This window comes from Triticum aestivum, chromosome 6B (assembly GCF_018294505.1).
Source record: "Triticum aestivum cultivar Chinese Spring chromosome 6B, IWGSC CS RefSeq v2.1, whole genome shotgun sequence".
NCBI lineage: Eukaryota > Viridiplantae > Streptophyta > Magnoliopsida > Poales > Poaceae > Triticum > Triticum aestivum.
The window spans coordinates 718,347,936-718,363,147 of NC_057810.1; the positions used below are offsets into that span (position 1 = coordinate 718,347,936).

The 15,212-nt window shown below is 44.6% G+C and overlaps 1 protein-coding gene across 4 annotated transcripts; it reads right to left on the bottom strand.

The window, feature by feature from the left end:
• Window positions 1–3,120: 3,120 nt before the first annotated feature.
• LOC123139984 (lysine-specific histone demethylase 1 homolog 3) lies at window positions 3,121–13,752 on the bottom strand. 4 transcript variants are annotated; one of them, XR_006469714.1, is made up of 12 exons: window positions 11,771–13,752; window positions 11,495–11,636; window positions 8,920–11,187; window positions 8,728–8,821; window positions 7,896–8,362; window positions 6,873–7,553; window positions 6,354–6,428; window positions 5,492–6,138; window positions 4,829–4,913; window positions 4,018–4,172; window positions 3,655–3,726; window positions 3,121–3,544 (listed from the first exon to the last, which is right to left on the bottom strand). XR_006469714.1 is itself a non-coding variant. In XM_044559712.1 (8 exons), the coding sequence occupies exons 1-8, from the start codon at window positions 13,516–13,518 to the stop codon at window positions 6,073–6,075; spliced, it is 5,541 nt and encodes a 1,846-aa protein (XP_044415647.1). In that variant the 5' UTR covers window positions 13,519–13,752; the 3' UTR covers window positions 5,352–6,072. The 4 variants fall into 4 exon arrangements, 1 of the variants encoding a protein (XP_044415647.1); XR_006469715.1 differs by lacking the exon at window positions 4,829–4,913; XR_006469713.1 differs by having other exon boundaries at window positions 4,018–4,913.
• Between the last annotated feature and the right edge of the window lie 1,460 nt (window positions 13,753–15,212).

The following is a 15,212-nucleotide window of genomic DNA, read 5'->3' on the forward strand; positions in this document are numbered from 1 at the left end:
TCGTGCATATAACATTTACACATAGACCTGGCTCGGATGCCACTGTTGGGAAACGTAGTAATTTAAAAAAAATCCTACGATCACGCAAGATCTATCTAGGTGATGCATAGCAACGGGGGGGATAGTGTGTCCACGTACCCTCATAGACCGAAATAGGAAGCGTTATGTAACGCGGTTGATGTAGTCGAACGTCTTCGCGATCCAACCGATCAAGTACCGAACGCACAACACCTCCGCGATCTGCACACGTTCAACTCAGTGACGTCCCTCGAACTCTAGATCTAGTTGAGGCCGAGGGAGAGTTCCGTCAGCACAACGGCATGGTGACGGTGATGATGAAGTTACCAGCGCAGGGCTTCGCCTAAGCACTACGCCAATATGACCGAGGTGGAAATCTGTGGAGGGGGCACCGCACACGGCTAAAAGATCAACTTGATCAACTTGTGTGTTCATGGGATGCCCCCCTCCCCCGTATATAAATAAGGGGAGGAGGGGGCCGGCCGGCCTCATGATGCGCCCCCAAGGGAAGGATTCCTACTCCTACTAGGAGTAGGTTTCCCCCCTTTCCTAGTCCAACTAGGAGGGGAAGGAAGGGGAAGAGAAGAACAAGGAAAGGGGGGCCGGCCCCCTTCCCAATTTGCATTGGGCTTGGGGGGCGCGCCCCACCTCTTGGCTACCTCCTCTCTCTTTCACTAAAGCCCATGTAGGCCCATTAAGCCCCTGGGGGGTTCCGGTAACCCTCCGGTACTCCGGTTTTATCCGAAACTTATCCGGAACACTTCCGATGTTTGAATATAGCCGTCCAATATATCAATATTTATGTCTCGACCATTTCGAGACCCTTATAATACCAATCATCATCGAATGTTAAGCGTGCGGACCCTATGGGTTCGTGAACTATGTAGACATGACCGAGACACGTCTCCGGTCACGAGGATCTTTATCGGTCAAACCGCGTAACAACATACGTTGTTCCCTTTGTCATCGGTATGTTACTTGCCCGAGATTCGATCGTCGGTATCATCATACTTAGTTCAATCTCGTTACCGGCAAGTCTCTTTACTCGTTCCGTAATACTTCATCCCGCAACTAACTCATTAGTCACAATGCTTGCAAGGCTTATAGTGATCAGTATTACCGAGAGGGCCCAGAGATACCTCTCCGAAACACGGAGTGATAAATCATAATCTCGATATATGCTAACCCAACAAACACCTCCGGAGACACCTGTAGAGCACCTTTTATAATCACCCTTTTATGATGTGATGTTTGGTAGAACACAAAGTGTTCCTCCGGTATTCGGGAGTTGCATAATCTCATAGTTTAAGGAACTTGTATAAGTCATGAAGAAAGCAGTAGCAATGAAACTGAAACGATCATAATGCTAAGCTAACGGATGGGTCATGTCCATCGCATCATTCTCCTAATGATGTGATCCCGTTCATCAAATGACAACACATGTCTATGGTTAGGAAACATAACCATCTTTGATTAACGAGCTAGTCAAGTAGAGGCATACTAGGGAGTAGGGACTATATGTTTTGTCTATGTATTCACACATGTACTAAGTTTCCTATTAATACAATTCTGGCATGAATAATAAACATTTATCATGAATTAAGGAAATAAATAATAACTTTATTATTGCCTCTAGGGCATATCTCCTTCACTTATACTTCGGATCGGCCCATGGTGCACGGTTTTCATTGTATCTTTTCATTTTCAGTTGCATATTTGCGTATCCAAAAATAAGTAGTTGCGTATTTGTGGATACATCAGCACGTGTTAAACATATAATAATCATGTATTTTCTGTTTGCGCAGCTTTTATTTTTATCCCAAAAAATTATCATCTCTTCAACACGAAACATGCCCCCTTTGTTACTACAAATCTGAATCTGAAGTATCGTGATAAAGGCATGTATATGGCTAGGTGCAACTTCACTTCACACAGGGAAAAATATATATGAGCTGAGCACGTGTCACTCATCGTCCAGGATCTCAAGCCGCTCGCTGTTGTACGCCACAGGGAGGCCCGGCACGACACACACCTCCCGGAGCAAGGCCACGGACCACACATCTGCAGGAGAAGCCAAGAACAATGTTACATTACATAGTTGATGAAAACCTATGTTCAAACTGTTATTAGATTTTAAATATTTAGCACAGGGCGAGAGGGAGGGCATGTGCCCCCTTTACTAAATTTTTTTGTAAGGAAGGCCTCTTTATTACTACAAATATGAATTTGAAGTATCTTCAGAAAGGTCCGTATATGGGCAAGTGCAACCTGTGTAATGGCACGAAAAAAAAAACAGAACCTCATAGTCTCCCGCCTACAAACTAATCGAGCTTGAGAGTTGTTGCACATTCCAGGAAGATTGGATTTTTTATGTAGTGAACCCATATTCGAAAATTCTTTTTGTGTGTGGGTAGTATTCAGAAACTCTCTTCGCTCGGAATTACAAGATAAAATCACTCAAATTATGAGCATACGTTAGAGCAGAAAATAGATTAATGGTGTATCACCATACTCGCTGGTTTGAAAACAAAAATACTTTTCTTTTCTACACACGAGACTGAAATTTGATTTTAATTCAGGGCCTGAATTTTCCGAGGTGCGGCGAGAGATGCCCTGCTAAACTTGTACGGCGAGATATACCATATGCTAAACAATCGTGTATTTAGCACCACGTTACACATCTGGTAAGCAATCCAAACTAATTGCCATATTTGGCTCCACCTATGTGGCTTCCAAATTACAAGAACCCAGTAGCTTAACTCTATGTGAGATTTTAAAAAAAATTGAGGGGCAACTCTATGTGAGATATGTAAACCATCAAAGAAAAAGAAATATGCGAGGCAAGGCAGACCTTTTTTTTTTAGACAAAGGCAGACCTTATACAGGTCTTGTACTTGGGATAGACCCACAATGTACGGTGCCATGGTGGTGGGCTTGTTTGCGACAGAGGCCGTCAACATTTGTACAACATTATTTCTATCGTATCATTATCTAAAATGAAAATCTGCCATATTTCCAGTTACATATTTGCGTATTTAAAAATAAATACATACTCAAAATATGTATTTGTGCCCCTCAAAAAAGAAGTTGTGTACTTGTGGCTACAGCAGCACAAAACTGGTTAAACGTAAAATCATGTCCTTTTCTGTTCGTGCAGTTCTTTTACCACAACAAAGAGCAATCTCTTCAGGGCTAAACAAGCACCCTATTTTTTTTCAAACATACCGCAAAACTCGGTAATTTTTCCCATAAAAGTCCGGTTTACATGCGGGTAAAACTTAAAGGCACCAACAAGAAGATGCGTACAGAAATTCGAATCACTACTTTAGTGATCTAAACGCTCTTATATTTCTTTACGGAGGGATCCGAGGCCTCATTTACATTTCCACCAAGGCAGGGCGTGTGCTCCAGGTAGGCTCCTCCTGCCATGGACAACGCTATGCCCAGCTCCATCGCCTCCGTCCGTCCCAGCATCCAGCGGCTCATCCAGCCGGATCGTTCATCCAAGGTCTTGGGGCGGGGTTTTCTGCCATGGCACACACGCTCTGTGAGGATACTGCTCTGTTCTAGGCCCACATATGTCAGCTGCTAATGATACAAGGGCTCAGGTTAAGAGGCCAGAGTGCTCGACATTACCGCCGGCCTGGAACCGTCCTGATATGGATATGGATCATCACAGCAGAAGACAGCGTACTATCACCTGAATTCCTGAAAGAAGCAGTGACATCCAGATATCGATATCAGCGATCTTGTAGACACCAAGGAAATACAAGCAGGCAGCCACACATGCTTGGGTAAGATCACTTCAGAGTAATTCGAAATCGGAAAGTGGGCTTTGTACTCGATATTACGTGCGGAGATTCCACTATAGACTACATACGGAGCAAAATGAGTGAATCTACACTCTAAAATGCATCTATATACATCCGTATGTGGTCCATCATGAAATCTCTACAGACTTATATTTAGGCACGGAGGGAGTAACAGGGATGTGTGTACCTTGATGATCTGGCATCTCCATCGGAGGGGACACAAAAATAGGCCAGCAAAGTGAAGCTATCTCTTATTGCTGCATGCCCGTGCTACAGGCAGCCAGGAAGCAGCAGCACCAAGTTTCATGTGATGGCGCGCTGGAACCAGCAAAATATATTGTCCTGCATAGGCATTGCCAGAGTAGGAGTAAAGTTATGCAGGAAAGAATGGTAGATAATTAAAAGCATTAATTAGATGTATATATACAAAAGGCAAGCATGACATGTAAAAATAGGTGCCGCATGGATATGGACAAAAAAGGCAGGTATGACATGGAAGTAACTGAAGCATGGAAATACACAAAAACATAACAATAGAAAGAAGAGAAAAGAAAAGTAAAGTAAAACATAGCTGAACATGAATACCCACTCTGCCATGACGTGAAAATACAGAGAAAAATCAAAGCTGTGAACAACGCAAAAAGATAGGCCAACGAGGTAAAGCCATTTATCTTAACTCAACGCCCCAGCTGTGGCCAGGGAGCAAGCAGCACAGGTTTCATGCAATGACACCGAGACAAGAGATAATTAAAGCATTAATTACATGTACAAAAAGGCAAGTATGACATGGAAATAAGTGACACGTGTAAATATACAAAAGGCAGGAATGACATGGAAGTAACTGAAGCATGGAAATAGGCAAAAACATAATAATGGGACGGAAAAAAACATATCTGAGCATGATACCAACTCTGCCATGACGTGAGAATACAGAGAAAACTCAAAGCTGCGAAACAACACTAAAAAGATAGACCAACGAGGTGAAGCCATCTCTTAACTCGACACCCCTGCTACAGCCAGGGAGCAGCACAGGTTTCGTGCAATAACACCGAGACCAGAGGTCGCCGGTTCCAAAGTATTATCCTGCAGGGGTATTGTCAATGAAGCTATTGCACGAAAGAATTATCAATGAGTAAGCATTACATAGACAAAAACGTGAACAGAAAATGATTGATAATTACGCACTAGATAGACTCAAGCATGACATGGAAAACAAAGGCATGCTGATTACCACAGCAAACATCCTCAGGAGAAAATAAGACAATATCACAAAGTAAGAAACATGCTGCTGCTGCACTCTGGGAAAGAAAAACCATGTTCAAACATGATTCCACTCTCCCATGACGCGGAAACACAGAAAACAAGATCCAGCTGGGAAACACAACGCGCATACATATAGGGCAGAAAGAAACAAACTCCTCTTGGAAAAAGCGCAACGGAAAGAAGGCAAAAGCATAATAATGGCAAAACAAAAAACATATCTGGCAGTAAAAATACAGACAAAACTCAGCAAGAACCAGATGGGAAACAGCACAACATTAGGGAGGAAAAAACAAAATCCGTTTGGAGGAAAATCATAACTTCTTTTGGCACCTTCTGGCACTTTAAAGTCATAAATGGTGACCAGTATAAGCAGCTGGGGGATATACAGAGGGCACAACCTGCAGATGCCAACCATCTCCGCCAAACTGCGACGACTTTAACACGACCGACTATGAGTTAGGTGATTGCTAGGAACAGGATATGGAGCTATGGTCTGTACAACAAAGGGAGAAAAGATGGGGTCTAGTCTGGTGTCAGTTTTCTCTGAACAAACAACAACATGGGTTCTGCTACGCTGACCTAAAACTACTGTCCAGGGATACATTCGAGCCACCCTTGCATGTTGAGACCATGCAGAATGCTTGAATTCATCCCAGATCTTCATATGCCACTTCGGTACAAGCCATGGAGTTTCAACTCATCACACAAGTTCACTGCATACGCAGCCATGTTTGTCTGAGTGCACAGAGGTCTAGGAAGCCATTGCAACGATGATGATGATGATGATGGAGGTGATATCAACTTCAATACAAGGATGAATGTGCCAATCTATGAACGATGATGATGATGATGATGGAGGTGATATCAACAATGTCTGCTTCTTTTAGGTCCCATGGAGCCAATGCCTGCTGAGTGACAGCATAGTCTGCAAGGTGACATTTGCTTCTCCACATGTAACAGCTTCCTAGATATGTACATGCTATGATTTGGGGGCTGGAGCCACATGCCAATGCCTCTCGACCAGCTTATCCACAAATGTTTGAATCTGCATTATTTGAAACACACCAAGGGTTAAAACTTATAAAGAAGCCACAGCAAGTTTTCTGCATTTAAAATAAACAAATACTCTATATTATACAGAAAATACTACGATGAAGGAACAGAATCCTAATCTGTCATTTAATTTGATTGATAGAAAGCCCTAAAATGCCAGTAAGGTAGAGTCTGAAAAAACTTGCTACGAATTAATCTTGCACGCACCTTAGTTTTCCTTCTAAAATCAAGAAATTCATTGGCAGTCATCAGCTTCTCTCCTTCGGTGCATGCATCAATGATCTGTTGAGACCAGAACAAACATATACCGGTCAGTGCTATTACTACTTACACTACATGACCTAATGCACTATGCAGCAAGTCTGAACAAGCAGAAAAAGGCTAATGAAAATAAGACTGACAAAATAGAGCAACACAGATGGAGATGGTATTACAAAGAAAACAAACATTCTAATGTATGTATCTACAGTTCAACACCCCTAACATTATAACCAAAAATATGAGGTAATTATTCAAGTTGATATTTCAAATACCATACTACTCCCTCTGTTCCTAAATATAAGTCCTTTTAGAGATTCCACTATAGACTACATCCGGAGCAAAATGGGTGAACCCATACTCTAAAAGGAGTCTATATACATCCGAATGTAGTGTTTATAGTGGAATCTCTAAAAGGACTTATATTTAGGAATGGAGGGACTAGTTCAGAAAGGGTGTGTACAATACCTTTGTGACAGCTTTCCGCATCATTGTCTTGTATGCCTCCCTGTCGATCTTTTTACTTTTGTACAGTGGCATCAGTAGTGTGCTAATGAAAGCTATAAGCCCCTGTTTTATATGTTCTACACCTCGGGATTGTCCTTCTGATGCAGGTTTGCTTTCTGCAACCTGCGAGGCAGAACTTTTGCATGCCTGCTTTTGGCTACCTGAATCTTCTTCCATGGGTATGTGTATCCGACTGTAGAATTCTTTATCTGCTTCCATTGCTTGTGCTTGCCACCTCTCAATGGCTAGAGGATGTTTGACACCATCAATGGAGACTGCATCAGTATCAACCCATGCCCTAGTAAACCGACTTTCTACAGCTCCACTCTCTGCAGAATTGTCCTTAATATTAATTAGGCAGGCTTTCTCGTTTGAATAGCTCCTCTGGGTACAGTTATCAACAGTCATTTTCGAGCTGTCAACATCAGGACAATTGGCGTGCTCAGCTGATGAGTTCTTAGTTTTGCCATTCCTGGAATCAATCTCTGATATGCATTCAAGTCTCCCATGCTTGTCACTTGTCATTTTCTTTCTTGTATCAGATTCGTCCAAATGGTGATCACGCCTTGCAAAATCTCCAAATGATGGGATCTTTGGGAGTTCCCGAGGCTTACTTATCACTGCCTCTGCGGATGCATATGCCTGCACAGAAATGAAAAGTCTGAACAACATGTACACCAACAACCAACAAGCCAATAAGATATCAGACGATATTCAATTTATATTTGTATTGATGTAGTTGAAAATGCACATTTCATTATATTAGACAGAAAAAGGTTTGTTTATTCTGGACCCACCATCAGAAAGTAGAATTTCTGCATATGGCACTCTGAATTCTCTTTCAAACTATATATGTACAACTGCTGACAACCTCAAATTTTTATAAATGACCAACATACATATCTTCATCAATTAAACTTTTGTCTGATTTTATTTAAAAGTTCAACATTCAGAAACTGAACAAAGAAAGTGTTACTGACGAACCTGTGCAGCTGCTACGGCAGCAACTCGAGCAGCCTCCGCAGCAGCAAATACAGCAGCTTCTTCCTCAGACATAACCATGCCTTGATCCGTTTTGGGTTCTGGATCATGGTGTTGCTTCTGGGAACGAAGCGAGCTGCCATCAGACTTTGTAGCCATTATAGTAGATAATTTCACAACCTTGTCAGGCTTCTTGCCAGTTCTGTGAGGTGAATGGCTCCCAGCAGATCTTACACGCTGTACACCTGCTTCATTTGTCACATGCGAAGTACGCATTCCTGAATGTAGATCCTTGCTCTTTGTCTTGCTCGATTCAACTGATGGCAATCGGCGCAGCATTTTGAGAGCACCGTTGCTAGCCTTTTCTTTACGGAAAACTTCTATCCACATACTGACCAACTGGCGAGCTATGGCACGAATATCTCGACTAGTATGCACACAGACCTTTTCCTTTACAGTCCTCCCAATTCCTGTACAAAGTTCAGATTGAAGAGAATGAGGCATGTGATCAGCTCTAGTCTGACATTGCATAAATAAGCTCTATTCTCATTGGTGCGAACATTTGCTTCCTATTTTTCTTTTTAATAAGCTCTATTCTCATTGCCTAAACAGAAGCTATTAAGTAACAAATCCCCCTCATCAAAACAGGCACACCTTGAGCATCCCACCCTAGCATCGGAGCAACGAGAAAGGGACCACACACAGGAACAGGAATTATCTAAAAATACTCCCTCTGTAAACTAATATAAGAGCATTTAGATCACTAAATTAGTGATCTAAACGCTCTTATATTAGTTTATGGAGGGAGTAGTAAAGGGATTGGAGTGATGCATACCAGACAAGCGAACAGCTACCAGATCGGTCGAAACAAGCAAAAGCAAGCGTACACAATGCCGCAACAGTTGAGTTGCATTTTTTCCCAGTGAATCCTGCCAGAAATTAAATGCATGAGCCAAAGAGTTGAATGTAAGAGAAGCTAGGTTAATCCTGCTGCGTAAATAATAAGTTTACTAGAGAATCAACTTACAAGTATCCAAGAGTTCAGTTTAGTTAACCCTTCTTTAGAGCCAGCGAATGATTTAAGAGCATCTGGAAGGAGTTTCAGTAGCTCCTTGGCCAAATGTAGGCGCCCTGGTGTAGTGTTCGCACTGAAAAACATTTCTTGCAGTACAGATTCCTTGCTAGCTACTGCATATGATGCATCAGATGAGTTTTTGCATAGAGCAGTTGACAGTTCACGTGCTTCAAGTCTATTTGACATGTCTCTGACTTCATTTCTTTCCCTATCTGACTGCACTTGGTATGTTTGTAGAGCTTCCACCTCAGCCACATAATCCTTACCACTGTGTACCAAGTCAATAATCCGAACTGCTTCTCGAAGACCACTTAAAATTGCACCACCAACAGTATCTGGGTGCTCTTTGCATGTTGCTTCCCCAGCAAAAAATAAACAGTTTGCAACTGGCCGTCCTATGATGTCATAATCTTGCCCTGATGCTCCTACTGCAACATAAGAGTAAGCACCTCTACTAAAAGGATCAAGGCCCCAGTTTGTGACAACTGACGCCACTGGATCTGGTACAGCAGCATCCGTAAAGAGCTTGCGGAGAACCACCATAGCATGGCTAACATGAGCATCAGAACTGATACCCTGTCCATCTATAGCAGCCTTCCCAACAAGTAGAGCTATTATAACTGGTGCGCCGACTGTCTTCTTGAGATTCCAAAACATAAAGCATTGTCCCCTTAAATCTGTTTGTTCCGCAGTTGCACCAAAATAATCCACATTTTCATCCCAAAAGACCTCAGAAAACTCCAATACTATTTTATTTAGAACACCAAATCCAAGCCTGTCAATGGAAGATGTTTTCCAGTCCGGCAAGGAAGGAGAAAATTTGATTGTGTGTGCTTTCAAGCATCCAAGAGGAACAGTGATCAACACAGAATCTCCCTCAAATTCAGCTCCATTCGAAGTGGAAACTTTAACAGTTTTCCCACTAATGCCACTAGCATCTGACTCATCAGACCTGTACGTTACTTCAGTTACAACATGATTTAACTGAACATCAAGTCCTTCTGCAAGGCTCTGAAGAACAGCGCCATAACCACCTTTAATCATGCAATGAGGTCCTCCAAACCCTCCATACACATCATCTTGGTTCCAGTATGGAAGAGAGACAGATTTGAGCATTGCAGCACAACCATACTCTAAATGTGCAAAGTGCCAGTTCATAACTCTTCTTTCAAGAGGGCTGAGAACATCTATCTTACCATCCTCCCCACAATGAGCCATCTCCTTTTCTGTTGAAGCATTTTTGGAAATGTCTGCACCTCCTCTACTGTTCATACTTATTAACTGATCATCGTGTCCCACAGAAGAAATAGCATGGGCTGCACGTTTCTTCCTAAGAGTGTATTCCAACCCATCCTCAAGGGATAAACCCAGTGCACTTTCACCATTTTGTTCAAAAAGTTGTTCCATTTCATCAAGAAGGCCGTTGTATTCAGATTCCAACTCATCATCCAATTCATCGGGAACCTTGTTGCCAGTTACTACATCATAGAGAGGGCAAGCACTTTTCAGTACAGTCAGTTCAAGACCAAGCTGAGAACAAATCAAAGAGGATGGATCAGCCCTTCGTTCAGTTGCTATATCAGCTTCCACACCTGTAATAATGCTAGCACCCAAATCCACAGGAACTGAAAGCGATGTACGATCTGTATAAACACGACCACCAATCCTATCACGCGCTTCAAGAACAGTGACAGCAAAACCTTGACGCTGCAAATGGCGTGCTGCAGTTAAACCGGCCGGACCAGCTCCCACAATGATTATCTTTTTGCCATGCCCTCCAGATTCAACTTTATGATTTACCTCACAGTTGTTTCTAGGATGTTTGATAACAGCTGCTTCTGGTTTATCAAGGCTGGGGCCTTCAGTGTTTCCAACTGAAGTAATATTGATCGGTGGTAGTAATGCATCTCCGCCTTCAGTTGATACATCTAGATTCTTTTCTTCAAATGCCTGTTCTTTGGACTGTAAGTGAGGTATCAATTCTTGGGCATCGCAGTGAGCGTCAGGGACATTATTTTCCTTCGATTCTTCTGTCAAAGGTCCCAAAGCACCATAATCATGATCTTTATTCTGGAGAGATGCCGCAACAATGTCACCTTCAACCATGACTGTATCCATTTTAGGTAATTCATTTAACTTGGCTACTTCCACAACCTCAGAACAAAGAGTTTCATGAGCCTTTGTCGCCTTGGCTGATGCGATTCCAGCATTTATGTAACCCTATGAATTAATGAAATATCAAGTATTAGCATTTAGATGAATTTGGAATCTACCATATAGCACATATAATAGCTAAAAATGACAATCTGCAACAAGGAAAAAAAGGTTACTAGTACGGAGATCTAGAAACTGGTGAAAGGAAAGAATAAAATCTTCACATATTTCAAAAGCGTATCCAGCAGGTCTTCAAGAAGGTATCATAACTGCAACTAATGCCCACCAATAGCTCACTACTGTACTGAATCGAAATTAAGCATATCTACGTAAGTAATAACACAGATGTCACGAAGGAGGCAATGCAACTTACATTCTGATCTAAGAAACAGTACACGTCACGTATAAGTGTTTGACGTGGTGAATCATCTTCCATGGGAGCATTAGAAAGACCACAATCGGCAAGATCCAATAGATGTTTAACATCCTTGTTCCAGAAACTTAGGATCATGTTCCTGAATTGAATACAGAAATAGTCAGTAACATGATGCAGGGTAAATCGCATAAAGCATGATGCAGTCAATTTATTGTCACGAAAAGAAACTAGGGCATGTAGCAAACATTAGAGGACAAAAATAATCAAAAGTACCTGCACTCCAGGTAGTCCTTAAGGCCACCCTTCCGCTTCAGGACATCCTTGAATTTTATCTTTTCCATTGGAGAAACAGCCTCCGCCATTAGGCCAGCACTTACAGCAGCAACACCTCGGTTCTCAAGAACTTCCAACGCTTTAATTTTATCTTTTGGTTTGACAGATTGATCTGCAAAACCTGCTGAGGGGTTTGAGAACAGCCCCTGCTCATGCATCAGAGTTTCCCAATCATCATCTCCCTCGTATGCCATGTCACCATGTTTACGTTTCCTAGTATTCCGTGCTAGGCGTTTCACCTTTGATGTATTCTCCATGTCCTCAAAATTGGATGGTGCTGCCACGTCAGTGATATCGATTTCTTTAGCAGATGCTGCCATGTTATGAGAGGCACGTGAATCCTTGGCGGCACGTGACCCACGAACCCCATAAGCAGCTGGCTGATCTAAGCTTTCTTCTGTTGGCACAGCTGCATTTGGTTTGATATTGCCATATTTAACGTCGCCTGTACTACCTGCTTTATTGTCCAGCGAGGAATTAGACTGCACAGTTGTAGACCTTGCCAAGAGAAATTTATTTTTGCGCCGCCGCTGCTTCGACGACGCATCACTTTCTGCTATCTCAACTGGTTTAGCATCAGCACTAACCGAAGGCAACTCCTTCCTTCTAACAGGTTTCTTGGGCGCTTCTTTTGGTTTTCGACCAGGTTTCCTTTTGATGGTTGGTGCAGGTGGCTTATCTTGAGAAAAACCTGCATCAGCATTTATATCCTCTGCTAAGGTTTCGGAGCATGTCTGTGCATCAGAAACACCATCAGCGGATGCATTTGCTGCACTGTGAGATGCTTTTTCAGCAGGTTCTCCTCCTGAACAAGGATTTAAGGCAATGCAGTTATCAGCCCTTGCTGGAACTTCGACACAATGGCTTGCCCCATCAGAAGAGTTTCTAGATCCATCCTCCACAATTCTACTGGTTTCCATGTCTTGAAGAAGCGTCTCTCCCAGCGATAAACCATCATCCGCAGCCTCTTCTTTATCCACAGCCTCTTCTTTCTCATCGGGCTTCCTTTCCAAATCAGGGGGAGGCCCGGGTGCCGCCAATTCTCCAATAGGCAATTCTCCAACGGGCGATTCTCCAACGGCTCGACGGGCGGCAGCCCTAGAGCGCCTATCAGAATATGCAGCCTTTGGCTTCGCCTTTGACCTCCTGGGAGACCCATCACCTGCCATTGCCTTGGCATAATTCTCTGCGGCGACGGCAGCCCTCATCTCCTCCATCTCCGCCTTGGTGCGCCGCCTCCGCCTCTTCTTGGTGCCCTTGGCAGTCTCATCCGAAGCCAGGCCACCAGATCCGCCATTGAGGGCCTCCTCTGCCTGCGAATCGGCAGCCTCCACGCCCTCTGCCTCCTCATCCTTCGAGGCCTGCTGCCGAGGCTTGCGGCCAGGCTTCCTGAAGAGCACCGACAGGGAGTCCCCCAACCCTAGATCGCCGCCGGGGCCTTTCACGCCGTCATCCTCCCCAGGAACCGCATTCGCGGCGGCCTCCAGGTCGCCGCCCTCGTCGGCGACGCCCTCGCCCATGTCCTCGACGTCTCCGCCGCCCTGCAGATCTTCCGGCCCGGCGGCGACGGCGACGGCGACGGCCTCGCCGCCGTCGGGAACCGCGGGGGCGTCGACGGCGTCATCCTCGTCCTTGCCCTTCTTCAGCCGCTTCAGCTTCTTCCGTATGTTGGCCAGGGTGTCGTCCATCGGCCCCGACCGCCCGCCGCGCCGGCTAGGGTTTGGGCCTCCAGGGCACGGGGCAGGGGACGGGCTCGAGAGGCGCGCCTGTGCCGACGGGGCACGGCGACCGGGGAAGGGGCGGCGGGCGGCGGGCGGCGGTGGGGTGGGAGGGGTGGGAGCGGAGGCCGGTCGCCGCGCCGGAGGCCGCCGGCGGAGGAGGGCTGGCTGGCGGTGTGGGTTTTGTGGCACGTTTTGGTCGGTCGCCGCAGTACTATGTTGGCAGCAGTAAAGGGGGGGAATATTTTAGGAGTCTAGAAAATGGGTTTGCTGAAATACCAACGGCGCAGGCATGGTGGAAACCCTTCCCTGATCTGCGAATCCTGACCGTCGACACCCCTGCCGACGGCCCGGATTAGGCGTGTGGTTGATGGTTAATGCTCGGTCCGGCCTCTCGTGGCGGAGGGGGGCGTGTTTCGCTGCCGGCGTGCCTCCTCTCTCGCGCCGGAGGCGAGAGAGACGGTTTGCTGGGTAACCGTCGGACGACCAGGGTCTGCGCAGTGTGTTTCGCGCTAAAACTACAAGCGCGCCGGTTTGCTGTGTCGTAAAGGTACCGTTAAGGCCAGTTAGTAAATAGGGATTATATGTGACCAGGCGGTAACGGAAAGGTAGGCCGAAGGTTACGACCACGCGCGGACGTCCTCGATAGAAGACGGTACCCTAGTAACAGGCCAAGTTTTCATATGGGCCCTACCCAACGGACCCTAGTAACACGCCAAATTTTCATATGGGCCCTACCCGACGGACCCTAGTAACACACCAAGTTTTCATATGGGCCCAACGCTACATCGGCATGCTTGCTTTCTTCGTGGCGCGGTCCAATGTCAAAGCTCACTTTACATACATGTATGGACAATTCGCAATTCTACCACAGAGAAATCCAGGAGTCTCCATGTCTCTCTGTGTTCCGTCATACCCTTTCTTGTTCATCAATATAAAACTTTGAGATTCACGCTCATTTGAAGGGATTCAGTGACTTGTGATGTGCCTTGGGATTTTCTTGGCTGCCAGTCGCGCAAGGCAAAGCATGGAGGAGACCCTTGGTCATGGGGCTCTATTTTTTTTCAACGCTTCGGTGTTGGAATTATGCATCAGTAAACAAGTGGTGTATCTGTGTATTTTACACACACACACACACACACAAATGTTTTTGCCTTCATCGTGTATTTTGGGAAGTTTTCCTCATGAGTCAAACACAACACCACATTCATTCCGATGAAAATAAAACCAATAAAGAAAGATCGTGGCTTGAAGGTTATTGGAGAAGTGGCCATGATGTGTGGCTCATTGAATATTTGCAACCCACACTATCACATTCACTTCAATGTGATAAAGCCAACAAAAGAAACATCATAGCCTTTGAATGCTCTAGATTGAGAAGTGTTCATGATTTGCAGGTTATCAAAGCTTTGCGACCCGCAACACCATATTCATTGCGACACGATAAATGCCAACCAAATAATATCATGGCATTTGAATGCTCCGGATTGAGAAGTGATAATGAGCGCGACTTACCGAAGCTTTGCAACCCACACCACCATATTCATTGTGACAAAATAAAGTCAACAAAAGAAACATCATGGCCTTTAATGTTTTCTGAATTGAGAAGTGCCCACGATGTATGGCTTATCAAATCTTTGCTTCCCTTCGGCCTATCCTGTCAG